General features: G+C 51.2%; 1 protein-coding gene across 2 annotated transcripts in view; it reads right to left on the bottom strand.

The window, feature by feature from the left end:
- The window catches only part of GLP1R (glucagon like peptide 1 receptor), a 49,888-nt gene that overhangs the window by 18,711 nt on the left and 3,573 nt on the right, over positions 1-27,604 (bottom strand). For both annotated transcript variants that reach the window (XR_008955662.2, XM_034962035.3), the window contains exons 2-11: positions 23,375-23,471; positions 22,291-22,398; positions 14,057-14,175; positions 13,583-13,689; positions 6,852-7,005; positions 6,098-6,257; positions 1,489-1,549; positions 851-920; positions 677-765; positions 175-313 (exon numbers count right to left, since the gene is read on the bottom strand). Coding sequence is in view for 1 of the 2 variants with exons in the window: in XM_034962035.3 (XP_034817926.1) it covers positions 175-313; positions 677-765; positions 851-920; positions 1,489-1,549; positions 6,098-6,257; positions 6,852-7,005; positions 13,583-13,689; positions 14,057-14,175; positions 22,291-22,398; positions 23,375-23,471 (1,104 nt within the window). In the remaining variant the exon portion in view is untranslated. The remainder of the gene's footprint in view (positions 1-174; positions 314-676; positions 766-850; positions 921-1,488; positions 1,550-6,097; positions 6,258-6,851; positions 7,006-13,582; positions 13,690-14,056; positions 14,176-22,290; positions 22,399-23,374; positions 23,472-27,604) is intronic.

The following is a 27,604-nucleotide window of genomic DNA, read 5'->3' as shown; positions in this document are numbered from 1 at the left end:
TTGGGACACCTGGGGATACTAGTTCTGGCTCTGCTCCAACTAGGTGACTTCGGGCAGGGATCACCCCTCCAGGTCCCAGTCTTCCCACCTTTTCCATCTGCATGATGCAGGCTGGTGTCTGTCCCACCCCCACTCTAGGACTTTACAAGCAAGTGTCCCCAAGCATGAAGTCACCTGGAAGGAGGTGAAGGAGAGCTCTGTAAACAGCTTGATGAAGCGCAGGGTCCCCCGGGCGTGCTCGTCCATCACAAAGGCAAAGATGACCTCATGAGTCCCCAGCAGGGGGATGAGTGTCAGCGTGGACTTGGCAAGTCTGAGGGGCAGGGTGGAGATCTCGAGTCATTCTGGACCTCTCCCATGGACTCTTCTTCCCTTTCTCTACCCTCCCCACTTCCTACCAAGTCCTGATATCTGGGTCATGGATGTTCTCCCACCGCAAATACCCTGGGACAGGCTGCCTGGAGGGAAAGAACAGAGGTCAAGACCCCAACAAGTCCAGGGGCTGCCCAGAGACAGGGCAAAAGCCAAGGTTTGGGGTCCAAGGCCAGGCCTGGGTGGAAGGAGAGGGTAGTGTAGGGCTCTAAGCTAAGCATCCCAGGATCTCTCTCTCTCTATCTGCTAGAAGGAAAGGGGCACTTGCTGAGGGTCCTCAGTAAAGCCAGCTCAGTTACATCACCTGCATTTGATGTCTGTCTTGCACATGAGATTGGCCTTCAGTTTGGATACCACGATGCAGATGACCCGAACAAAGATGAGGAAGTTCACCTGCGGGGTGGGGCCGGGGATTGGCAGGGGGCACCAGCCCAGCCCTATCATAGCTGCCACTCCCATCCCTGACACCATCACTCACCCCAATGGCAAAGAGAATGGGCAGCCGGATAATAAGCCAGTAGTTCATGTTGGAGTTCCTGGTCCAGCAGCTGGGGAGGGAGAGAGATGCACACATGCATCCAGCAGGACTCACAGGACCCCCAGCTCAGGTGCAGGCACAGAGGCCGCTGATGCATATGGCCATGTTGAGTGCCACACACACAGCTCCCAGGAGCCACCCAACAACCAGTCCCATGGACCCACAGAGCCCTGCCAGTGCACAGCCACACAACACACACGCACAGTCCAAATACACAGTCATACACAGAGATGCACACCGCCCCCAAACAAGCTTTCACGGACCTACCAACACAGTCATGTGTGTACCCAGCATCATATACAAAGTGACACAAACATTTCACTTGCAGATATTACAGAAAAACCTGCAGGAGGGCACCATGTACCCCACAGACCCAGTTCCGTTAGTCATCAAACAATCCTGGGACAGGGGCAGGGGCAGGGGCAGGGAGGGGAGATTAGAGAACTAAATTCACCTTCTAAGCTCCTGGTACCCCCCTTTATCCTCTCAACAGATGGGTGCCCCAGGTACCAAGGAATCCCATGGACCTTGAGGATGGGGACCTGGGCACACCCGCCCCCTTGGAGCAGGACACTCACCCCTCGTCCTCATAGAGGTACTTGACAATGCCCCAGGGGACAACAAACAGCAGGGGAACACCTAAGAGAGAGGGAAAGACAGAAGGGGAGAGGGGCTGGCAGGCCAGAGCCACAGTCCACATGCCGAGGCCTCTCCCTGCCCCAAGCCCCTCACACTTCCAGCCCCTCTCCTTGCCTGGCCTCAAACTATGTTTTCTAGTTTTTTTCTGGGCACCTGGGAGAACAGAGGCAGCAGGAGCCCCATGCGGACTCCCAGACTCTTCCTTACAGAGAAGTCCTCATCAGTCATCAGTCCCCCACCTCCTGTGTGCCAGGCACACTGTCAGGACTTGCCCTCAGAGTCCCGGCTAAGTTACCAGGCCACAGACACACAAACAGCAGCAGGACTGGGCCATGCGGTGGGGACAGCATGACAGATGAGGCAAGGAGCAGGCGAACCCTCTGATGCCCATTTTCTCTCTTGCTTCAGCCCACATTGCCAGTAAACTCCTAAAGGCACTGGATGTCTTTTCAGTCATCTCTTCCCTACCACTGTGCACCTTCAAGAGGGATCGGCAGAATCCTGGAATGGAGACAGGAGCCCAGTCCTTGATGCCAGCTGACCAACTAACTGTCCGCAGTGGCCTGCAATAACAACAGCTACAACAATACTACTTTCCACTCGGCTGAGACTTGACTTGTGTAGTAGACAGCCTCTAAGATGGCCCCTAGGGATCCCCACCTCCTGTGCTCATACCCTTGGGTAGTTAGTCCACGTTGTATCAGCATTGTTTCATGTGACCCAGGAACCTCTGGCAGAAGTGATGGCATGTCACTTCTGATTGTTATAAAAGACACTGTAGCTTGTTTTGCATTCTCTTTCTCTTTCTCTGATCACTTGCTCTGGGGGAAACCAGTTGCCACGTGCTGAGAGAACTCAGAAGGCCTAGATAGAGGTCTCTGCAGCAAGAAATGGAGGCCTCCAGCCTCTGGCCAGCAACTGCGGCTTCCTGCCAACCGCCTCTTGAATGAGCTTGGAAGTAGATTCTCCATCCCCAGTTAAGCCTTGAGATGACAGCAACCCTGGTGACAGCTGGCTGCTTCTCTGCGAGTGCCCTGATCCTAGAAGGAGGTCTCAGAGAGAAGGGACAGCAGGGGGCGGGGGATGCCCAAGAAGGAAGTTTCTATATGTGTATGTGGTTCAGGAAATCCACATGCTCTTGCCTAAAGAGTTTTCTCTGTGAGATCCTGAGCCACAAGGTACCCAGCTAAGTTGAACCGAGATTCCAGGCCACAGGAACTGTGAGATAACAATGGTTCGTTGTTTTAAGTAGCTAAGTTTCAGGGTTAATCGTTCTGCAGCAATAGAGAATTAATACAACTGGTTCCCAGTTCCTTCAGGGTAGAGCCTGGGCCTCACTCACCTTCAGAGCCTCAATGCCCAGATCACCCTGAGAGCTCAGGGTCTGTGTTGGTTGATTTAAAATTGGATTTTCCTTCCTCACATGACAGATGAGGAGATGGATCAGGGACTCAGAAGGGCACAGGTGGGGCTCGAATTCAGGGCTGCAATCCCATACCCACTCCCACCGCCCTCAATGGCCTTCTGCACTGGCTGTCTCCATGCTTGTCTCCGTTGGCCCCTCCCTCAGTATTGGAGATGTGTCTGAGATAGGTAAGCATGTGCATATTAAGGTATGTAGACATGTGTGTGTGAGGGTGTGGTGGGTGGACCATGAGTGTGCACGTATGACTTTGGGAATCTCTGCCTGGAGCACATTTCCAGGACAGAACCACTTCATAGCCTTTCCTGTCACCATTGTCTATATCTTTAGCACATCAGTGTCCACTCAACAGCAGCTACTAAGCAGGTTGTGTGCTCAGATCTACTGTGCCTGATGATGCAGGGAGAGATGGAGGAGGCAAAGGAGCCCCCAGCGGACCAGCATTCTTCATCAGCTCTCTCTCTCCTGGCCCATTTATTTCTACACAAATCGGACCTCTCAGCATCTACGGTGCTTTAGTAACAGGCTTTTATGAGACTGGACAAGGAATGGGATGGTCTCCAAAGGCCCCAGCACATGGTACGGGCCCTGCCACATAGAAGATGCCCAGTGAGAATGGAACGAATGATGGGTGAGTCAACACACCAATAAGGGAAGGAAAATTCTCTGGGCAAGAGCATGCTGATTTCCTGAACCACGTACACATGCAGAAGCTTCCTTCTGGGTATCCCTCGCCCCTGCTGTCCCTTCTCTCTGAGACCTCCTTCCAGGATCAGGGCACTCACCCATGTTATCCGCCAGACCTGGCAAGTTTCACTCATCGTCAGCATTTCCTTAACAAGGCCTTTTCAAAAAACACAGTCACGAAAGCCCTGCTGCATGCAAACATTACGCACTCCCTGCTGGCTTCATCTTTCTCCCATTTAGAAAACGAGCAAGACAGGTTGGAGAAAAAAGCTCAAATTAAGACACACAGAACTGGCTCCAGGAAGTAATGATTCCCTCAACCACCATTTGCCTCCCTCTTGCACAGCCTCCGTGTGGGTTTCTACAGGCCCCCAACTGCCTGGGGACTGCAGCAGAAGCTGCCATGCCCTTTGGGGGACCTCTCCAACTGTGTCAGAGTCCTAATTTTAATTCTTCCACTTGCACATGAAGCTGAAAGTTGTTTCCCAAGTATCCCAGCTTGGGCAAGGCCTCCTGGCATCACGTCTGAGCTCCTAGCAACCTGTGAATCTCTCTCCGTCTCCCCCACCCCAATTCCTCAAGAAAAAGGTGTTCTGATTAGAGCAGGGTGTCCTCCGGGTCTTGCCCTTGTGCTCCCACAGACCCCAAGCCCTGAGCTAGGGTGTGAGGTGGTAGGAAAAGGACTTGGCACTCCCTCCCCCATCTCCCACTCAGAGACCTCTAGGGCAGTGTGTCCCCACCAAACTCCAGCCACCCCCGCTCCTCTGCATACATCACACACGTCTCTTGATTGTTCCTGCCCTCGGGTCGCCATGGTGACAGGCACTAACAGTGCTGATGCTATTTCCTAGAATGGACAGACACCGTCCCCCACCCTGAAGACAGCCTCCCCTGAGCTGCCCTCGATGGCCTCCCTCCTCCTGCTCTAACAGGAGGAAGAAGCCTCGGGGAGAAAAGGCCAAGGAAGGGACTGGGTCCTGGGAGAGGAGGAGGCAGGTGAGGAGCAGGGATCTGTGAGCAGGAGCCAGGCCTACCTGCCCACCTGTGCAGAGGCCTGAGCCTGCTCAGGGGTGCTGCAGGGGACTGAGGGGATGCAGCCCAGGCAAGAGAACAGGGCATGATGGCTGCAGGCCCAGAGCCTGGGAGTCAGGAGGCCTGGGTTCCAGGGCCTGCTCTGCCTGTAAGGCCCTGCTCTGGGCCTTGGTGCCCTCAAGACACTGGTCACATTAAAATCTCTCAGGCTACTCTTCTCCTGGGGGGTGGGGGGAGGTGTATAGAGCAAAACGGCTCAGGAACACCAGTAAAAATAAATGAAGTGCAAGGACAAGGGAGGGAGAGCTTGAGATGGTGGAGAGCACAGAACCACGAGGGCTGGTGGCCTGAGGCAGGTTCCTGAAGAGGCAGTGGACACCCTGGTGTGGGAAGGATGCTCCCTGAACATTCCTGCATGGAGAACAGCCTTGCAAAGGCTCAGGGACAGGACCAGTGTCAGGGAAGAGGAGTCTGGATGTGACTGAGCTGGAAAGTCCCCGGAGGTCGGTGGCAGGGGCAGCCGTGGTCAGAGCAGCGTGAGGTGGGCGCATGAAGGAAGGAGGAGTGAATGAAGGAGTGGCAAGCAGGGCGGGGTATGGTGTGGAACAGGAAAACCTGCAGATTCAATGGCAGATTAGGGAGGGCAGAGGGCAGGGCCTATTCTCTGGGTACCGTGGGTCCCTCCAGAAAGGCCTGTTGCATGTTTTCCCAGGGGTGAAGGGGATCCCAGCCCCCTTCCCAACCCCAATGCTGCCCCTCATTACAATCCCACGTGGTGAGAGGCAGAAGCACAACCAGAAATGTTCCAGCAAAAAAAAAGACACAATGGTTCTTGGCAAACTTTTTTGGCTAGAACATTTCCAGCTGGGCTCCAGGCACATCCGCCGTCCACCCTTTCCTTGGCTGGCCTCTGGTCCCCCTGCCCCACTGTACTTGGCTCTCCTCTGAGCCCTCCTCTTCATCATCATGTGACAGAGCACCAGCAGGCTCCCCCCAGCCAGCCCCCTACCCTCTTGATCCCCTCCCCACCTTGAGGCCCAGGACTCACCATTTCCCTCAGGGCCTCGGGCTGCCCGGGACTGGGTGTGAACTTAGGTCCCCATGTGGTCTTAAGAGAACAGTGCCATGACCTCCAGTGGTGTGCATGATAGTGGTAGAGGGTGGTGTTTGGCCACATGCGGTGGAGGCTTCCATTACGGGAGGAGAGTTATGCAGAGGAGGGGAGGACCATAACCCCCTACGGCGTCTTAACAGCACCGGGGCAGAAGGTCCTGTGCCCAGGAAGAGGGTTACCCAGTGGGCCCTGCCCCTTGCTCAGCAGTACGTTCCAAGTACCATGTTAGAAGAGGGGTCAAGGTCTCCCACCCCTGTGCCACAGGTCCAGGGTGGGTGATGGCGGTTCTTACCCCAGCCTATGCTCACATAGAGCCTGAAGATCCGTTGCTCAGAGAAGACCGAGAAGGCCAGCAGTGTGTAGAGGTACACGCCTTCCACCAAGAGCCAGTAGTAATTGGCTGCCACACAGTACTGCATGAGCAGAAACACCAGGCGGCAACTCAGAGAGTCCTGGGGGTAGAAGAAGGGTGTCGTGGGGACAACAGCTCTGCCCTCTGCCTCTCTTGATACCACTCCCCATCCTGCTCCAGCCACTATCCTGCCATGGTTAATGCAGGAGGAGAGAGCTCACATCTCTGGCTAGGGCTAGTGCTAAGGACTTTATCTGCTTTAGCTCATTGAATCCTCACTATCCTGATTGGAAGAAAGTAATGTATCCCCCTGCAGGTGAGAAGTAAGTGACTTCTCACCTATTTCTCAGCCTCAGAGAAGTAAGTGACTTGCCTAAAAGTGTACAGATAGTAAGTGACAGAGCTGACATTCAAACTCAAGTGTGTCTCCAAAGACTACTCTTTTGTGTCAGACTGAGAATTCCCTAGGGCAGTGTCTTCTCCCTTAGACTGGGGGCTCCCCAAGGTAGACTGCCTCTCTCAGCAGACTGGAGGGTCCCAAGGCAAACTGCCTCTCCCATCAGACTGGGGGCTCCCGAAGGGCCAGGACTGTTCAGCTCTTGCCTTCTCCTGTCCCAGGCCTGTCTAGGGTGGCAGAGGCAGGCCTCCTCCAACCGCCCATCCCTCCTGAGGCGGTCCTGGATGCACCACACACCTGGTAGGAGAGGAGCCCATCCCACTGGTGCTGCTGGGCGGCCGTGCTATACATCCACTTCAGGGCTGCGTCCTTGATGAAGACGGACAATGCTCGCAGGATGAAGGATGCAAACAGGTTCAGGTGGATGTAGTTCCGGGTGCAGTGCAGGTGTCTGAGGGAGAAAGCAGGGCCTTTCCCTGGCAAGGCAGCCAACAGTTCTGCTCTACAACCCCAGGCTCTCAAGCTAACACACACATCAGGCATGTTTCCAGCCCTGGGACTGTGCGTGTGTCTTCTTCTATGAATACCCTTCTTCCTCATCATCGTGAAAATCCTTCTGTCCAACTCGAATCCTGCCTCTCCATGAAGGCTTCCGCGATGTAGTCACTGCCCCCTCCTCCCATCCACATTCTATCCTTCTCTCTGCAGCATCTTCTTTTACACAAAGTCTTGCATAACCAAAGAGATTTATGCATGAGGATCAGTTTCCCCAATGGGAACACTGCTTCTTCATGACAGGGCCCACATCTTAAATGCCTCACAGAGGCAGAGCAGGACTAGGCACTTGGTAGGAATTCAGAAACTATTGGATAGAGTTTTAATATCCTTTCATGTGAAAATGTGTAGCAAATTGAAAGTACAGGGGCATTTCTTAACCTAATGAAGGCTATTTACCTAACCAGGAGCAAATATCAATCTTAACTGAGAAACTGTGGGAGCATTTCCTTTGAAATCAGGAACAAAATAAGGATGTCTGTTATCACTGCTTCTAGTCAACATTGTAACTACAGATCCTGCCCACTATAATAAGGCAAGGGAAAAATGTACAAGAATCAGAAGTAAACAAAATAGTTATTATTTGTAGATGGTAGATTATCTTCAAAGAAAATTCAAGAAATCTATGGACAAATTATTAGAACTAATAAGACAGTTTAGCAAGGTTGCTGATAAGTATGTTTGTATATGCCTGCGTTAAAAAAATTTAAAAGTAAATGTTTAAAAATAATTCTTTTGCAATATTTTTAATTAACTAGCTTGAAATGAGTCTAACAGAAGATAGGTAAGATCTCGATGGAGAATTTTATAAATCTTGCTTAAAATCATTAGCGAAGACTTAAATTAGTGGGAGATAGATACATCACATTCACAGATAGAAAGACTCGCTACCTTAAAGGAGTCAAGTCTCTCCGTATTCATAAAAATTCTACCTTATTTTTAAAGTAGAACTTTAAAAACTTATAAAGAAGAGCCAGGGCTAAGAATATTCCAGACACTCCTAAAGAATCACAGAGGAGGAGATTTTGCTATATGATTTCTAGTAAATCTACAGTAGCTAAGGCACCATGGTATCGGGACGGGGAAAGATAAACATCCTAACAGAAAAAAACTGTAGGTGACTGAAACCAACCCATACATACGTGGAGCCTTGCTGCATGGAATGGCAGTCATTGCAAACCAAGGGGGAAGGAAAGGCTATCAATAAATGGTACTCAGGCAGCTAATTCCACATACAGAAAAAAAAATGAAATCCTTTATTTATATCATACGCAAATATGAATTCCAAGCAGATCAAAGAACCACAAGGAAGAGCAAAACTCTGAAACTTACAGAAAATGTAGACGGCCATCTTTATGACACTAGGGTAAGGAAAGATTTCTTTTTCTTTCTTTCTTTTTTTTTTTTTTTTTTGAGATGGAATCTTGCTCTGTCGCCCAAGCTGGAGTGCAGTGACGTGATCTCGGCTCACTGCAGCCTCCACCTCCTGGGTTCAAGCGATTCTCCTGCCTCAGACTCCTGAGTAGCTGGGATTACAGGCGGGTGCCACCATGCTCACCTAATTTTTTGTATTTTTAGTAGAGATGGGGTTCCACTGTGTTAGCCAGGATGGTCTCGATCTCCTGACCTTGTGATCCACCCACCTCAGCCTCCCAAAGTGCTGGGATTACAGGCGTGAGCCACCGCACCCAGCCAAGGAAAGATTTCTTAATAAGACTGTCCAGAATTTGTTCTTTGGAAAAAATGAATAATTTTAAACCAATCAATAAAATTAACTGTTATCAACTGGTTAATCTCTATTGATAAATTTTATTTATCAATACTAAATTGATAAACTTTATTCCATTAAAATGAAGAACTTCTGTGCATAAAAAACCATAAAATGAGTGAAAAAATAAGCCACAGACTAAAGAGAGGGTAAATCCTGGATAAGTATCCAGAATATATAATGAATATGTAAAATAGAAAAGAAAAACCCAAATAAGCCGATGAAAAAGTAAGCAAAGGATATGAAAAAGCAACTCACAGAATAAATCATGAAAAAAAATGCTTGATCTCTTTGGGAATCTGGAATATGCAAATTAAAATCATAAGGCAATTTCACATACTTCAGGTTAGCAACAATTAAGTCTGAAGACACTAAATATTGGTGAGAAGGCTGGACAAAGGAAGCTCTCTTTTATTACTGATGAGAGGGTAAACTGGTGTGACCACTGTGAAGAACAACTTAACATAGTAAAATTGTGAAAGCAGGCGGTAGTCAGACCTGGCAATTCTACTCCTAGCTATATGCCCCAGAGAAATGCACAAGTAAGAATGTACATTGCACCCAACATTTGTAATTCAGAAAGAAAAAAAGAGAACAACTCAAATGTCCATTAAAAGGTTGACAGATAAACTGTGCTGTATTATACAACGGAATATGGAATGGTGGTTAAAAATCCACAAAACAGGACTACTCGTGTCAATGTGAATGAATCTCACACAAACATAATGTTGGACCAAAAAATTATAGAAAAATATTTCTATGATTTGAATGTTGTGTTCCTCCAAAATTCATGATAAAACTTAATCCTTAAGGCAATGATAGTATTAAGAGGTGAAGCCTCCAGAAGATGATTAGATCATGAGGGCTCTGCTCTCAAGAATGGGATTAGCGTCCTTATAAAAGAGGCCTAAGTGAGTTTGTGAGCCCTTTTTGCCCTTTTGCCTTCTGTGATGTGAGGGCATAGTGTTCACTCCTTCCCCACCATGTGAGGACACAGTGAGAAGACACCATCTCAGAGGCAGAGAGCAAGCCCTTACTAGACATCAAACCCACTGGTGCCTTGATCTTGGGCTTCCCACCCTCTAAATTATGAGAAATAAATTTCTATTATTCAAAAATTACCCAGTCTAAGGTATTTTGTTATAACAGCAGGCACAGACTAAGATAGAAATTGGTACCGAGAGTGGGGAGTCATGTAACAAATACCTAAAAACGTAGAAGTAGCTTGGTAACTGGGTGGTGGGCTAGAAAAAAGTCTATATTTCCACAAATGGGCCATACAAGGTGATTCTGGTAAGAGCTCAGAAGAAGATGAGAGCTATGTAGAAAATTTCAATCTTTTTTTTTTTTTGAGACAGAGTCTCGCTCTGTCGCCCAGGCTGGAGTGCAGTGGCGCAATCTCTGCTCACTGCAAGCTCCGCCTCCCAGGTTCATGCCATTCTCCTGCCTCAGCCTCCCGAGTAGCTGGGACTACAGGCGCCCGCCACCGCGCCCAGCTAATTTTTTGTATTTTTAGTAGAGACGGGGTTTCACCGTGCTAGCCAGGATGGTCTCGATCTCCTGACCTCGTGATCCACCCGCCTCGGCCTCCCAAAGTGCTGGGATTACAGGCTTGAGCCACTGCACCCGGCCAAAAATTTCAATCTTCACAGAGATTATCTAAGTGGTTGTGAACATAATAATGGTAGAAATATGAACAGTAAAGGCCATTCTGATGAGGTCTAAGATAGAAATGAGGAGCATCGCATTGGAGACCGGAGGAAATGCCATCTTTTTGTTACAAAGTGGCAAATAACTTGGCTGAATTGTGTCTATGTCCAAGTGTTTCATGGGAGCAAAGACTTATGAGCAATGAAATAGAATATTTGGTGGAAGAAATCTCTAAGCAAAGTATTGAGGGTACAGCATGGCTGCCCTTGACTGCTTATAGCAAAATATGAGAAGAGAGAAATGAAAGATGAAATTTATAATCAAAAGAGAAGGAGAACTTAAAGATTTGGAAAATTTTCAGTCTGACCATATTGTAAAGAATGCAAAAGCATGTTCAGGAGACAATACCAAGGGTGTGGCCAAGTGAACATTTAATAAAATTAGTATGGGTAGAGGAAAGCCAGGTGCCATTCATCCAGAAAATGGAAGAATGACCCTGAATGCACTTCAGAGATCTTTTAGGTCCAGATGTCAGGGCCTTGAGAGCAGAACAGTTTTGGGGGAGGAGCCCAGGACACTGTGAGGCATTGGAAGTCACTGCCCAGGGCCACCTCCTGTCTCTGCTCCCTACACTTGGGTGCAGTGCTCCTTGGCTACCCTAGCTGTGGCTCAAGTGGGCCCAGGTATAACTCAGGCCGTCCCTCTGGAGGACATAGCAGTAAACCTTGGCAGTGTTCACGTGGTGCTAACTCTACAGACACACAGAGTGCACAAGCTGTAGGGAACATAGCTACTTCTTTGAAATCCAGGAAGACCTAGATTTCAAAGGATATCCTGGAGAGCCTCAGGGCCCAGGCAGAGTGGAGGTTTCTAATAAATCTATAGTAGTTAAGGCACAGGTGCGGGGCCGCTACAGAGAGTCCTGACTAGGGCAATGACTAGCAGAGTCATGGGGGGCAAGATTCTCCTCCAAGACCCCAGACTGGTAGAGCCACCAGCACACAACTCCAGCCTGTGAGAGCTGCCACATGAGCTGAACCCAGCAAAGCTGTGCGAGTGGGGCTTCGGGGAGACTTGGGGACCCAATTCCCACCTCCATATCAGGAAGGCAGGACACTGAGTCAAAGAAGATTATTCTCAAGCTTTAAGATTTAATGTTGTTTGTCCCATTAAGTCTGGATTTACTTGGGACCAGTTACCCCTTTCTTCCTTCCTATTTCTCCCTTTTTTTATTTGAATTTTAATTCTTTATTTTTTTCCAGATTAAAAAATAAACAATTGTATTTATTTAATGGTCTCTTACATCGGTCAGGCTGGTCTCCAATCTCTGGCCTCAAGCAGGCTTCCTGCTTTAGCCTCTCAATTAGCTAGGATTACAGGCATGAGCCACCACACCCAGACCTATTGCTCCTTTTGAAATGAGAATGTCTGTCCTATGAAATGAGAATGCCTGCCACAACATTTCATTTTGGAAGCACATAACTTCAGTGATTTCATAAGTTCACAGCTAGAGAGAAATTTCCTTCAGGAGGAATCATCCCTTGAGTCTCACACATACCTGATTTAAATAATATTTAGATGAGACTTTGGACTTAGACTTTAAAATTAATGCTGGGATGAATTAAGACTTTGGAGCCATTGGGATTAAATTAATGTATTTTGTATGTGAGGAGGACAGGAATTTGGGGGGGCCAGGGGCAGAATGCTATGGTTTGAATGTTGTGTCACTCCAAAATTCATGTTGAAACTTAGTCCCCAAGGCAATAGTATGAAAAGGTGAAGCCTTTAGGTGATTAGGTTGATGAAGGCTCTGCCCTCACGAATGGGATTAGTACCTTATAAGAGACCTGAGGGTGTTTGTGAGAGCTTTTCACCCATTTGCCCTTCTGCCATGTGAGGACACAGTGAGAAGGTGCCATCTTGGAAAGAGAGGACAAGCACTTACTAGACATGGAATCTGCTGGTGCCTTGATCTTGGACTTCACAGCCTTCAGAATTGTGAGGAATATATTTCTGTTATTTAGAAATTACCCAGTCTAAGGTATTTTGCTATAGCAGCAGGAAAAGACTAAGACAAATATGTTCAATACACTATTAAAAATACACAGAATCTTGCTATATATTTCTATAGCTACTCACAAATGTGGTAAAAGTACAAGGAAATGTGTCGGAATTAAAAGAGGCATATTCAGGGTTTACCTCTGATGGGTGTAGGGTAGGGAGAGGGATGGGATCAGAGAGGGTTACCCAGAGAAGTGTAACTATGGGACATGTTATTTCTTAGGCTGGATGGTGTGTGCATGAGTGATCATAGTATCAGTCATTGCATTTTTGAATCACTGGAATAATTCATAATAAAAGAGGAGAATATTCATTGAGTGAATGCATTTATTGAGCACCGTGTGCCCAGGACTGTGCCAGGTGCTTTCAAGGTAGGAGAGGGAATGCCACCTCTCCTGCTCTTGCTGCCTGGTGTCCTGAGGTCTCATTCTCTCAGAACCCCTTCCCTCTTTGAACCCAGTCCCCCTGGCCCCCCTCCTCCAAGTGCAGAGGAGTGGGAAGAACCTGGTACTCTGTTCCCAGCTCCTAGTTTGGAAGGAACGTCTCATCTAGGTTAGATCTAAGGAGGAACTTTTCCACTGGGGCTGAAAAGCTCCAAAGGGAGGAGGATCTCTAATCCCCAAGATCTTTTCTAAAATCATACTGAATTCTTGATTATTAAAGTTACACATGTTCATTGGAGAAGATCTCCTGGGATTTCCGGTAATCCCATCACCGACGGTTAAGGTTTTGAGGTTGGTGGTGCTTGCGTGGTATTTTTGTTCTTTTTTGCAGTACATATGCACACTTTTACACCGTGGAGACTAGACCAAGAGCACAGTATCACATCCTGTGTTTTCAACCTCATATTCTACGGTCAGGGCTCTGTAGAGAGCTCTTGAGAGAAGGACGAATGTGCTGCACTGTTGCTTTGATTTGGTGTTGGGCTGCTTCATTCCTCTATCTGGGGGAGTTAGGATGAAGCAGCCCCCTCCCGGGGTCCGGGCCACCTTACCTGAAGCCAAGGAGGATCGCAGAGGCGATAACCAGAGCAGAGAAGGAGAGTGCGTAGCCCACCGTGTAGATGATGTAGAGGAACAGGAGCTGCTCCTCCGGGGAGCTCTGTGGCACACGGGGGACATACGTGTACATGGGCAGCCCATGGCCCTCTTCCCACAATCTTCCTTCCCATGGGACAGAGGCAGAGCTGGGGCCCCAAGTCAGGACTCACCGGGGATACCAAGACCAAGAAAGAGAATAACCGTAACCTACGGCGATGGTTCTTGGATATCTTGGGCCCTGTTCCAAGGCCAGAGAGGTGAATACACACCACCTTTGTCCAGAAAGCATGGTGTGCAAAGCCCCCAGAGGCAAGGAGATGGATGAAATGACCACAGATGCCCCCATCAAAGCCAAGGGTCTTTGCTCCAGTGAAGTGCTCCAAGACATGGCTCCCCGCTCCCTGGCTCAGAACCCCGCCTCAACTCACTCTCTCCCCTCGCTTGGACTCCTCGCACTCCGACAAGTCCCTCCAGGGCAGGCTGGAGTTGTCCTTCTGCAGCCAGAGGCCTTCAGCTGTGCAGAACCGGTACACGTGGCCCTGCGGCACTGGGGTGGGGAGACCTGGCCCTGAGCCTCAGCCCAGAATAGGGCAGCCTGCCCAGTGCTAGATGCCCCCCTTCCTCCCCATTCTGAGGGCTATCCCTGCTCCCCCAGAATGGACTACTCTGAGTTAGTGATATCCTTTTCCCTTCTTTACACACAAACACACACACACACACCTGGACCTTCCTCCCCTGACATATACGCTGTTGGTCCAGGGACAAGACAGGGGGTCACCAAGGCAGGGGCTCCTCAGCTCCACCCTCAGCCCTGCCTCTCGGCAACCCTAGGACACAGTTTAATGAATTCATGTCTTTGAGATGACAGGAGTTTAGCTCAGTTCCATGTCCCTGCCTCCAGCCTCAAATCACACTACTGACAAGGTCTGGCACCGAGCAGCAGCAGCCGTGCCTGCCCCGCAGTCACTCGCTATTTCTGATTTTTAGGACTCAGCGCCCACCTCCCTCCCACACTCCTTGGGGAGAGCAGACCCTGGGAACAAGGTTGGCACTGAGTTCCCAAGAGAAGGGAAGGAAGACAGAGCACTGATCTGAGAGAGAGAGAGACACAGCCCTGCCCATAAGAAGTTCTAATCTGATGGAGGAGACACAGACCTACCTGCAAGGACCCCCTGGTCTAAAAGGAGTACACGGCCTCATGGTCGTATGCAGCCTTGGCCTTTGGAGATCTCCCGTAGAAAAAGGGAAGACCCAGCTCCTACCTTCACATAGACTCTAATTATAGGTTGGAAATGGAGATAGCCCTTGGAGAGAGGAAAGGGATCCAGCCCCTGTCCTCAGGGAGCTCCCCTGTCTGAGGATGGTGGCACCGTCCCTGTCTTCAGAGAATCAAGACTCACACAGAAAAAATAAAAAAGACCTGAGAAAGGAAGAGCATAGATGGAAACTAACAGAGATCAAACACAGGCCCTGCAGAGGCGAGGCAGGGCATTGCCTGTGCCCATTCACATCCCAGCAGAGGCTGTCCCCCACCATGCCCCATGTCCACCTACCAGGGAGATGGCTGGCCTGTGGCCTCAGGTTTGATGTGAGGCTGATAGAGGCCACTGCTTACTTGCGTCCAGGAGGAAATGGCTCATTCCTGGCCTCTCTGTAGGGGAACTTAAGTTTGACACCAGGGCCAATGAACTTGGGACAAAAGGGCACAGTGAGAGGGTGGGGGGATATTGACCTGTAGAAAGAACAGGGGCACCAAGGAGAGAAGCTGCAGCCAGGACAAACTAAAAGAGTTCAACATTCTAAAAGACTAGAAGATTTTAAAGACCAGCTTTCCCAGCTGTGGGAGGAAGGAGGGAGTGAAGGCCAGAGAATGGAGAAGGCACCAGAGGCCCACTGGGGGCAGTGGCTGCTCAGTGTTCATGTGGAGAGACAGCAGTCAGAACTGGGTCTCGGCTGGGTGTGGTGGCTCATGCCTGTAATCCTAGCACTTTGGGAGGCCGAGGCGGGTGGATTGCCTGAGCTCAAGGGTTCGAGACCAGCCTGGGCAACATGGCGAAACCCCATCTCTACTAAAAATGCAAAAAATTAGCCAGGCATGGTGGCGTGCGCCTGTAGTCCCAGCTACTCAGGAAGCTGAGGCCCGAAAATCACTTGAACTTGGGAGGAGGAGGTTGTAGTGAGTTAAGATTAAGCCACTGTACTCCAGCCTAGGCGACAGAGTGAGACTCTGCCTCAAAAAAAAAAAAAAAGAACTGAGTCTCCTGAGAAGAGGCTTCATTAATGTGGTGTGTGTGTGTGTGTGTGTGTGTGTTATGTGTCTGTCTGTGTGTGTGTGTGTGTGTGTGTGTGTGTGTGATGGGGACTGTGGCAGCCCCAGGGCCTGACCCTCAGGGGTGCAGGACAGGGGCAACCATCTAGTCTGGGAGTTCTATTTTTCATCCCAGCAAAAAATGTGGCAGGGACAACTTTACTGCAGAGTCTGGTGACAGCCTCTTCCAGCACTGTCAGCAAGGCCTGCCAATGGACCTTGCCCTCCCCTAACCCTGATCCCAGACACCAGGACAGCCTCCTGCTCTTTCTTCTCCTCCTTCCCAGCTCCTTTCCCAGCTCCTTTCCCAAACAAACCCTGAACCAGGTCCCCCTTCAAGACACAGAAATTATCTGGTAACACAGTGGGGCAAGTCAGCTTGCAGCATGACTCCTTCTGGAAGAACCTGCATTTTAAAAGATACTTCACCTGGGAGAAAAACAAAAACCTGAAAATCTAATGGTGAAACTGACAGCAGTGGGAACGATGGTGTTCCAATACCCTTCGAATGCATTTATGGACAAAATCAGGTGTACCCCCAACGGCAGAGAAGGGGAGGCACATGGTCTGATTTTAGCAACGCGAAGGGCCCCTCTCAAGCCCCCAAATGCCTCTCTTATCTGCTGCATGGATGCCTGAGATTCTTCACTGGGGCCAAGTCTTCTGACGTGAGGCAAAATCAGTGTTCTCCTGTAGATACCCCCAAAAGCAGTGATGGGGACCTGAGCTGACTCCATGCGGAATGAGATGGTTTCAGAGCCTGCACTAGCAGCCTGCTTTGATGGGAGGAAATGGGGAGAAAGGAAGAAGGTTGAGGGACCAGAGAAAAGAAGACACAGCCGTGGAACCACAGGCACACAAACCATCTAAAGACCCACATACCCAGGACTCAGCCTGCAACCGTGTGATGCTAGTAAGACGCACTTCCCACAGCTGGCACAGGGCCTGGCATACAGTAGGCACTGCCTTGTTGCAGATTCCTTCACAACATGTTCCTTACTTGCTCTTTCCATAGGCTGTGCCTTCACAGAATCAGTTTTTGAACACCTACTGTACACCTGACACCTTTGGACATTAGAACCACCTTTCAAGGTAGGAACAGTTAGTCCCGTTGTACATATGAAGAAACTGAGCCTCTGAGAAGCCAAACAACTTGCCTAAGATCATCAACTAGAAAGTAGCAGAGTCAAGACTAAAATCCGCCAGCTCTTTGCCTCCAGAGGTCCCAAGTTAGCAGCCAAACTTGCTGTTAATAGGAAAGAATGTGGCATGTGCCATTCTCCTCTGCCCTTCCTCTGGGCTCAGATTTCTCAACATTCAGTCTCCTCCCAGCAGGCCCCCTTGCCAGTGTGGACCCCCGGCCGCTGCACCATTCCTGCTCCCTCTGTTCAGAGCCAGTTGGGAGGGTGGGGAGGTGGTGTGTGCACAGATGTGTGCATTACTGGCACAGAGTCAAAGGATCACTGTGTCCCTCGCTCAGTGAGCCTGTGCAAGTGCATCTGTCAATTACCCTTCATTAGCATCAAATATTAAAAGCCAGGCTGGTTCCTGGCTGGGCCCATGATCCCCAGATGCCCAACTTGGCTGGAGGTGGGGTGGGTCAGGGCATAGCCCTACTTATCAACCCAGCTTTATCTGACTTGGGAGGAGCTGGTAAATCACAGCCAGGGATTTGGCTCAAGGCTTGTCAACACAGGGAGGCAGCAGGGCAGCCACATGCCAGGAGGCCCAGGGATATTTCATTAAGCCAGACCCTGCTGCTGGAAATAAAACCCCCAATTAAACACTTCCCCTCCCGGAAGCTGCTGCGGCGCCTGTAATCAAGCTAACAGCCGCCCTTCCACGTGGATGCTGGCACTCAGGGCTGTGGAGAGCTGCTCATGAATCCATTAGCTCCTGCACCCTGGCAACGAGGTGGCCAGCAAGGACTACTGGGCCCCCATTTTACAGATGCAGAAGCTGAGACTCAGAGAGGCCAGGCACAGGGCCTCCCCAAGGGAGTGAGGTGAGGGTCAAAGGCCAGGCTCGAAATGAAGGCATCAGCTCAAGGCCAGGGTGAAGTGTACTGTAGAGCATCAGGGCTTAGGAGAAGGAGCTCAGGTTCTGGACAACACAGACTCAAGTTCAAATCCTGGTTCTGCCTTCAACCAGCTGTGGGATGTTGAGCATGTCCCTTCACATCCTCAGGCCTCAGTTTCCTTATCTGTAAAATGGGAAGCATAATGACTTCCCAGAAGATAAAGCATGTGAAGTGCCCGGTACATAGTAGACCTTTGAAACATCCTCCCCCATGCCAGTTTCTTGAAGGGGCACTCCTTCACTGCGGCTGGAGATGGAGCTTGTGACACCACTTCAGCCAGAACTCCTCTGGGGACAAGCTTGGGCCTCAGTTTCCCCTTGGCAACCCCAGGCTGTCGTAAAAACCCCCAGGCTCCACATTACTCAGGGGAGGCACCTGCCAGAGTTTCCAAGAACTGTGAGTTATAGGTTATTTTTAAAGCATTTTATGACTCTCATATAATTAGAACTAAGCTAACAAACAGGTAGGGATCAGGAGGAGGTGTAGCTAATGAGGCTGGAATGATTTGTAACAAGGAGATCAGCTGTTTGTGGGTAAACGAGGCTGCTGAAGGGCCCTCGGGCGGCCAACAGGCTCTCTGAAGCCACTTCAGCCTTCTCCTCCCAGTCTCGTTTGTACCAGCCATTTCCTTTGAATATCTTCTGTCTTTGACTCATCTGCTCCTGCTCTCTCTGCACGATCCTGAGACCCAAGTTCTCAATTAGAGGGGTCAGAATTCAAGGGCTTGGCTGGCTTCTCCAGGACACTGCGTAGTTCCGAGGCCCGTGGCCTGGCCCCATGTCCAGGGTGCTGCCTGGAACCTCACTCCTTGGAGGAGCTTCCTTTTCCCTTCTGCATCTGCCTGTTCTTTCACGTCTGGCCCCAGTGTCACCTGTCCCTGGAAGCCTTCCTAATGCCGCCACACTCCTGGCAGAAGGGGTGGCTCTGGCCTCCCTCAGTACCACTGCCTGGGCTGCTGAGCCGACCTTCAGCTCCATGGAGGGGGGTTACCCCTTCTCCCCAATGCACACACTCACACACCTCTAAGGTCTCAGTGGCATCCCTAGCTCCTAACACAACCCAGCTCAGGGGTCTGGTGATTGTTTTGACTTTTGCTGTTTCTCAGATCACCACTCCTCTGCTCCATTCTGAACTCTAGAAGCCTGAGCCATGGGACAGCACCCCTCGGCTTCCCTGGCCTCTGCTGGGTTGGGCCAGTGGGAGGCATTGGCAGAAGATGGAAGGGCAGAGGGAGAGAGAGGCTGGGTGTTCTCCCCTGCTCCCTCCCTGCCTTGATTTGAAGTCTGCCTGTGACTTTGTCCCCTCTGTGGCCACAGCCCTGCTGGGTGGCTTCTCCATTGTAGCCCAGCTGTCATGGGGACCCCCCAGCCCCATTCTTGTCCCTTACTTCTCAGGTCTAGGGGTGCTCAAGCTTTCCATTGTTGTAGTCCCTGGTGCTTTATATGCCTCATTGGTCCCTTTACCTTGCCAGCCTCTGAAAATGAGCCCTCCCCAACATTAAATTCTCTCCAAATTGCCAACTGAGCATGTTTTCTGCCAGGACCCTGCCTGAGATAACTCCCTTCCTTCTCCTTGACACCAGGGCACACTGTGACGTTTCTCCACAGGCTACTCGCTTGATCAGCCCAAGAAAGCTCCAGAACTGTCCCCTTCTTCAGAACTGCTCCCACACACCTGGGTGGGGGTCAGGGAAGCCTCCGCTGCCAACCTTTGCCAAGGAAAGCTCCAGGACAGGCCAGAGACAGCAATTACGCAGCTTGAGCCTGTGGTAGTTGTCTCTGAGCATCCGTAACTCAGGGAGTGAGGAGAGGGCAGCAGAGTCGGTGATTCCGAGTGTCAAAAAAGGGAGTAAATTAGCCTGGTGAGTGGCAGGGGGACGGGGTGGGGGAAAGGCTGGCAGGGGGCCTGTGCAGTGGCCGTTATCTTCATGGAGAAAGCAATAAAACCATGTTCGCTCATAAACGGGCACCACCAGGACCTATTTCCTGCTCAAATAAAATTAAAGGTGATGGATGGAGCTGCAAGCGGCAGGCAGAGCTGGGGGTGGCTTAGTGCTGAGTGATGGGCCCTGTCCTACGCCTGGCTCCCTGGGGTCTAGAGGCCCAGCAGACGCTGGCCAAGCTGCCAGTCTCAAATCTATGGGAGGCAGAGAAAGTGTGTGTATTGCAGGAAGTCAGGGAGGTATGTAGGGAGGTGGGAAAAATTAACAGCTACCATTTCTCAAGGCCCTGTGGTCCTCCCGACACCCATGTCACTTGGCTCTATACCATCTCCCAGATGAGTCAACCAAGGCACAGAGAGGTCTGGCAACTTGCTCCTGCTTACACGGCTAGTCAGCAGAACCACCAGATTGCAGAGTTCATAGGAGAGGGCAGACAGCTCATCCCTGTCCCTAGAGGTGTGCCCAGACAGCAGAGGGCATCCAGATCACTCACCTGTCTCCAGGCCAGAGCCACATGCAAGGGCACAAACACACACCCCCAAGGAAGACTTTGGTGTAGCAATTAGCCACACTGACTCTAAACCAAGCTTCTGGGTCGCCCACTAATGGCTGTGTGAGCTTGCAAAAGTCACTGAGCACCTCTGTGCCTTAGTTTCCCCATCTGAAAATGGGAGGGTAATCAGAGTACTTGCCTCAGAGGGTTGTGAGGATGAAAAGAGTGTAGCACGGAAAGTGCTTCCAACAGGCAGTATTGGAGAAGGCAGGCCACTGATGGGCCCAGGCTCCTGCCTCCTTCTAGGCCCAGGCTCTCCCTGCTCCCTGGGGAGAGGTGAGTGTATTGTGAGTGTGGACAAGGAAACAGCACTTTTAGGAGACCTGCCTGGGCCTCATCTGACTTCAGTCCCACGTGCCAAGGTGAAGCTTACATTGGGCCCCACCAGGCCACCTCCTCCAGGAAGACACCTGGCTTCCCCAGAGCATAACCTCATGCCCGCACTTGCTTCTGGGCCAGTTGCTGCTTGGGCTCCGGCCCCTTCAAGGTGTGATGATAGGAGCATGAATTGGATTCAAATCCTGGCTCTGCCATTGACCACGTCATTTGGAACAAGTGACTTAAACTTTTTGTGCTTCAGTTTCCTCATCTGTACAGCAGGTAAAACCACAGGGTAGTTATAAAATCCTGCTTTTAGGGCAGGACTTGGCACACAGTAGGTACTCAATAAATGCTGGCTATGATGACGATGATGATGGTGATGGTGATGGTGATGATGATGATGATAGGGAAATATCTTTTCTCCCCTTATGGAGACTGGGAGCTCCTTGCCATGAGGGTGCTTGTCTCCTGTTATCCCCCACGGTGCCTGGGTGAAACTGGGCTCAGCAAGGGAGGCTGGGATAGATAGGGGGGCACATTAACTAACCCTCCAGTCAGGGATCCTCTTGCAGCCTCTGCAAATCTCTGTACCCCCAATGAAATGACCTTCCCACCTACCCAGTCACATCTTCCCCAGTACAAGGTCCCCCTTGCAGGCAGGAGTGAGCTGAGGAGGGCTGAGTCTGGTGGGGTTCGTCACCCCACCAATGCCCTGATCACTTCTCCCAGTGAACCTCTAAAGAGTGAGGAAGTAGCTAAATGTCACTGCCAGGTATGGGCTACCTGCATACACATATCATACATACATGTATACACACAGCAGACACCCTGGGTAGCTTCCCTCCCCGCAAGAGTCTGTCCCCACCCAGCTCTTTTCCTGACTACTGAATTGGAAGGGGTCGCATTTCTCTTCAGACACTTACTTTCCCTTCCCCACACACTGGCCAGCACTGGCCTCACGCCCAGACCCAGGTGGTACCTCAGGCCATCATGAAACTTATCACTACTGACTGCTCCCCTCACCCCAGGAAAGGCAGGTGGACCACTCACTAGGAGGCCTAAAGACATTCTGGGTGGGGAGGGCTGTGTCTCAGAGGAAAGGAAGCAGCGCCTTGACCTCATACAGGGGACGGTGGGGGAGGGAGCTCACCACTGCTGACCCAGGGCAGGTACCAGGTCGGGGAGGGGGCTCACCACTGCTGACCCACGGCAGGTACCAGGTTAGGGAGAGGGCTCACCACTGCTGACCCACGGCAGGTACCAGGTTAGGGAGGGGGCTCACCACTGCTGGCCCAGGGCAGGTACCAGGTCAGGGAGGGGGCTCACCACTGCTGGCCCAGGGCAGGTACCAGGTCAGGGAGGGGGCTCACCACTGCTGGCCCAGGGCAGGTATCAGGTCGGGGAGGGGGCTCACCACTGCTGGCCCAGGGCAGGTACCAGGTCAGGGAGGGGGCTCACCACTGCTGGCCCAGGGCAGGTACCAGGGGCAGCTGACATTCACGAACGAGCCTGGCTCCCCGTCTGGCCAGCAGGCGTATTCATCGAAGGTCCGGTTGCAGAACAAGTCTGGGAGCAGAAAGAACAGTCTCTGAGTCCCTGCTTGTGACTGGCCATGGCCCTTTCCCTCCCTTCCCCAAGACCCCCCCCCTCCTCGGAGGCTGCATGCCACTAACCTCTGCTGAATGCTTACTGTATGCCAAGCACTTTCCCCACCCAGCAAGAGCCAAGCAGGGGCACTTGCCACTTATCAGTGGCAGGACCTTGAGCAAGTAACTTAATGTCTGTTTCCTGATCTGTAAAACAGGAGTATTTCCAGTCCCATAGGGTTTTGTGGGATCAAGACTGTATGCTACATAGATAATGGAACATAGTACGTGCTCAATGAACAATCCCTATGGGCCTATTCTTAAATTGCACTTCACAGATTAGAGGGAAATGTTAGCTTACCTTCCTTCTGATCTCACTTAAGATAACCTTCTTTAGGTCATGTGTTATAATTACAGTCAGGATTTCAACCTAGGCCCAGCGGGCTCCAATCCTGTGCTCTTTAAACCACCTTGTGAACTCCCTGAAACATTTATTCCTATAAATGTTTGTGGAGCCCTCAGTCCATGCACAGGCTGGGAGGTGCTGAGGACAAAAATGGAAAGGCCGGGTGCCTGCTCTGAGAGGCTCTAGCTGGGGGGCTGGCCGGGGGTGCAGGGAAGGACACACAGATAAGACAGCTAAGACAGAAATAAGACAGCAACCCCAAAGCAGACTACAGCAAACGAGTAAGGGCCAAATTATGGCAGAAGTCCTGGGGAAGATTTTCTGGATGAGGCAGTGCTTCCGCGGACTTTGAAGAAAAGGAAGATTTTGGTTGGCAGAAAGGAAGGTATCCAGGTGAAGGAATAGCTTGGACAATGAGATGAAGGCAGAGGGCAGGGGTGGCATCCTATAGAGGCAAATGGCTCCCAGCCATGGACATTGAGTTCATCAAAGTCCTCCAGAAGTTGGTTGGGTGGGGAGCACTAAAGGTGGGGAGCCTACGTGGACTCACCTGTGGCGGGAGGTGGATCCTCAGTCAGGGAGCGCTGGCACTGGCGTCGGTATTCTCGCCATTTCTGCACCGTCTCCCAGAGGGACACAGTGGCACCCTGGGGGGAGGGCATATATGGGAGGCCTGTGGGTTCAGCCAGCCCCTCTCCTGCCCCCTCACCCCCTAACACACTTGGTTTCTCAATCTCCATGAAACCTCAAAGCCCCAAATTCTGCCAGGCATCAGCCACCTCTGAAAGAGAGTGAGAATAAGTCACTGCCACCCAGGGGCCCCAGGTGGATGGTTTGACATCTTCATTCCTCCCAGGGTGCATAGCTTGATGTGTCACAAGCACCCAGCAAATGTCTGCTAAATTGATGCTTTTGGGGAGGTGAGTGGGTGAAGGAGGAAAGGAGTGTGTGTGTCTCATTTGTGATCTCTGATCTCACTTAGGAGAGAGACTTTCTGAGGGCCCAGGACTCTAAGCTCCTTCTGGCGCCTAGTCAGCCTGCCTGAGGGCTTCTTGCACTTTCAACCATTCTAGAAGAAGACACACAGGCCAGAGTGGGAGAGGAACTGAATCAAGGGTGCACAGCCCCCCCAGGAAGCAGAGTTAAGGCTAGAATCTGGAGTCCTTCAGATCAGTGACCATGGTAGAATATCGCAAGGTGTGCGGGGGCCGGGGAGAGTAGTGGCGTTCAGGGCTACAGAGAGCTGGGATGTCTGCCATTAGCATTCCTCCTCCAAAACGCACTCACTTACAGATGCACTCAACACAGCACCCCCCCACCCCACCCCGTGCTCCCCTCTGACACAGCAACCAAATCTAATATTCAACCCAGCTTCTATCCACCCAAAGGAAGAGTCCTGAGGACATGAGGTGAAGGGGTCAGGGAGGTTCCAGAACACTGAAGTCACACGTGCAATGGGAGGGATCCCTCTCACCTGTGAGTAGGGAGAGCTGAGCCTCCACTTCCAGTGAGGTCACCGAAAAGGCTTTTCAGCACACAGACCCAAACAGACCCATCCCACTGAGAATCCACCATTCCTTCTGAGTGTTTTTGTGCACTTCCTTCAGCTATGTCTTGGGGTTGTCATTCTTTTTAGTTTTTTCCTGAACAGCCTTAAAAATTATAAATATTCGTCCTTTAGAGGCTGCAGATGCTGAAATGACCCAAGAGCCCCATGTATAAAATGTAGGACCCATACATAATTTAAAACAACATTTTGCTTTTTGAAATCACAAAAATGTCCACGTGTGCTGAAATTAAAATAGCTTCTTTTTAGAAGCTTGCCCCCTTGCCTTGTAGCGTGCTGGGCACATGCTGGATCCAGTCTCGGGTTCTAGCTGGCTTATCACACACCTCCCTGAGAGACTTGGGTTGCCTTGCTCACCCCTTGCTGCCTCGGAGGCCCCATGGAAGGGCCCAGCTCACTTTAAGCCCCAGCAGCATCCTTGGCATAAGTGTGCCAAGGCGGCAGGGGCTACCCTGAAGGACAGAGCTCTTCTGAGGGCAAAGGTCAACTGTATTTGCTTGGGGAAAAAAAGAACAAGAAATCAAACATAACAGCTGCAAAGGTGTTGTCCATGATATTAGCCACAGCTGAGGAGGTAGCACAGTTTTCATCAGAGCAAGTCCTGGTGGATCAACCCCCACCGCCCCGTTTCCCTTCTCCCTTCTTCCCTCTTCTCCGGGTAAAGGGCTCTTCCATGCTGCCCCTAAATGCAACAGCTGCTGGGGGTGGAGGGCAGAGAGACGGAGAAATCCCCCTTGGTTTCTGTTTCTAGAATGAAAGCAGACCACACACAAGGTCACTGCTGGGAACTGGGGCAGAAGGTGTGTCTGGGGCAGGCAGAGAGACTGTGGAAGCCAGTTCTTCACAGAGGCGGGGGGAGGGGTTAACGACAGCGCCATGAAGGCCAATCTGGCCTCCTGCACCCCAGGGCAGCGCTGTCACCTACTCTGAGCAGAGCTGTGGACATAAAACTATATTCAGACTGGGGCTCCCTGAGGACGGGGCTGTGTCTCCCCTCAGACTGGAGCTTCCTGAGGACGGGGCTGTGGCTCCCCCTTAGGTGAGGGATTCCTGACAGTAAGAGTATCTTGTCCCCTCCCTACACCAGATCAGGGTTTCTAAATACCTTCAAGCCTTCATCCCACCCCTGCAGGCACACACACAGTGCAAACTACCCAGATTTCTGGCCTCTCCCACGCCTCGTATTTACAGAAACCGTAACTGTGCCAGGTTCTGGGTGGTCGTGGGTGGAAGGGAATGCAGGGAGTATAAAGGTGACTGCAGGAGCCCTGCCTGAGAGAGTCTTCAGGCTACTCGGGGGTCAATGCTTTACAGGACAAGTGACATAACAGGGAAGGCAGTGGGTGAAAGTGTTCAGAGAGTGGTTGGGGCAGGGTTCAGTGCAGACTCAAGAGGCCTGAGGGATTGGGGACTGTGAGGTGGGGCTGGGGTGAAGGGGGTTGGAGGCAGACTGGGCTAGCAAGGAGGAGGGCGGGCACTTCAGCAGGAGGGCACAGCAGGGAAAAGGTACAAAGGTGGGGACATCAGTGCTCCGGAGAGCAGAGGAGAGCTGTGGACTGTTATCAGGAGGATTTTTTGGGGCAGGGAGAGAGTGGTGGCGGGCCCTGGGACAGATGGGAGGTTCTGGTCTGGGGAAAGACTGAGTAAATGAGGCTGGAGCCACCCAGTGCCATAGGGCCTGGGTGCCCAGGTAACATAGTGGAGGCTGAACAACCCTGGCCTTGGGCTCAGATCTGGGCCTGGACCTGGGTCACCCAGATATTAGGTTTGCAACCGAGTGCAAGAGTTGTATGTTTTAGGCTCAGCTTACACTTGTGCAAAAGGGAACAGCAGCCCCTCCCCCATGGGATGGCTGTGGGGACGGAGTTAATGCTTAGGATGGTGGGCACATGGAGAAGGCTCAGTCAATGGCAGCAATCCCCATGATTTCTACTGTTTAGTGGAAAGGGCAGAGTGGGAGGGAGTGACCAGGCTTCCTGGGGACTGGGGCCCCACCCCTTCCTCACTTCTAGGATCAACATATTCCCAGAAAGAGGAAATGAATATATGTTCATGTCCAATGACCAATCATTCTGCTTAATTTGTGAGATCTTCCAGCAGTAACCACAGCCAATGGCAAAGTGAAGCAGGGAGGAAGCTTTGGACCCCATGCCCTGTGAGGAGGGGCAAGGCCCTGCCCACCAGTGTCCCCCACTCCTCCATTTCATCCTCCCACAACATAAGTCCCTGCTGCAAGCCTGACAAGGTGGGGCTGTGGGTTCTGGGGAGCGGGGAGGATGCAATCCAGATGTCCCTGTCCCTCACAAGGCAGCAGAGCTGACCAGGAGAGCAAAGCAGCGGTCAGAGGGGGTCTAAAGGGCCATGGGAAGGGCAGGATGGCAGTTTCTAGAATCAAGACTTGACAGGCTTCATGGGATCTCTCTGAGGTGGATGAAGGCACGTGGAGACGACACCTGGGTTGGAGGTTACAAGAAGGAAGGGGCATCCCTCAGATTCAGGAGTTTTTGGAGGAAGCAGGAGACAGGAAAGAGGACACCAAGAGGGAGTGGTGTGGTCTACAGGAAGGAGCACTGGACAGCGATTTACAAGTTCTTGGTCTAAATCCCAGCTCTGTTGATGCAGGACTGTGGGACACGCTTTATCTTTTAGGACCTCAGTTTCCTCATCAGTTGCCAGTTCTGCCGTCCATAAAATGGGCATATCATTCTTCTCAGACTGCACAGATCCAACAAGATAAAGCAGGTGAAAATCTTTGTGACTTCTCAAGCCCTGTACAAGCAGGCAGCGTTGGAAGGAAGGACAGCAGAGAAGGAAGCAGGTGGAGCGGAAGCCCCCGGGGTGGTGGGCTTTCCAACACCCCAGGAAGGGGCTCCCTCTCCAAACACTGGCTGCCAATCTGAAAGGCACTCCTATTTCTCAGTGCGAATAAGTGTATCAGATTCTTTCTTTCTCTGGGGACCATTTTGGTGACGGGAAGGAGGTGGCACAGAGGTGGGAGACATGCAGGAAGGCCTGTCAGAAGGAGGAAGGAGGGATTCCAACTCAAATTTCTGGAGTCCCCCGACTAAGTCCAGCCCTTCAGGTTCCCTGGCATCTCCTCCCAGGACCCCAACCTCCTTCCTCTGTATCACCTCTCAGAAGTCAAATCACCCCTTCCATCAACAGACCCCTGTCTCTTTGACCGCCCCTTGTTTTTCTTTCTTTCTTTCGTTT

This window comes from Pan paniscus, chromosome 5 (genome assembly GCF_029289425.2).
Source record: "Pan paniscus chromosome 5, NHGRI_mPanPan1-v2.0_pri, whole genome shotgun sequence".
NCBI classification, from domain to species: Eukaryota; Metazoa; Chordata; class Mammalia; order Primates; family Hominidae; genus Pan; species Pan paniscus.
This window is presented reverse-complemented; position numbering and strand designations above follow the sequence as displayed.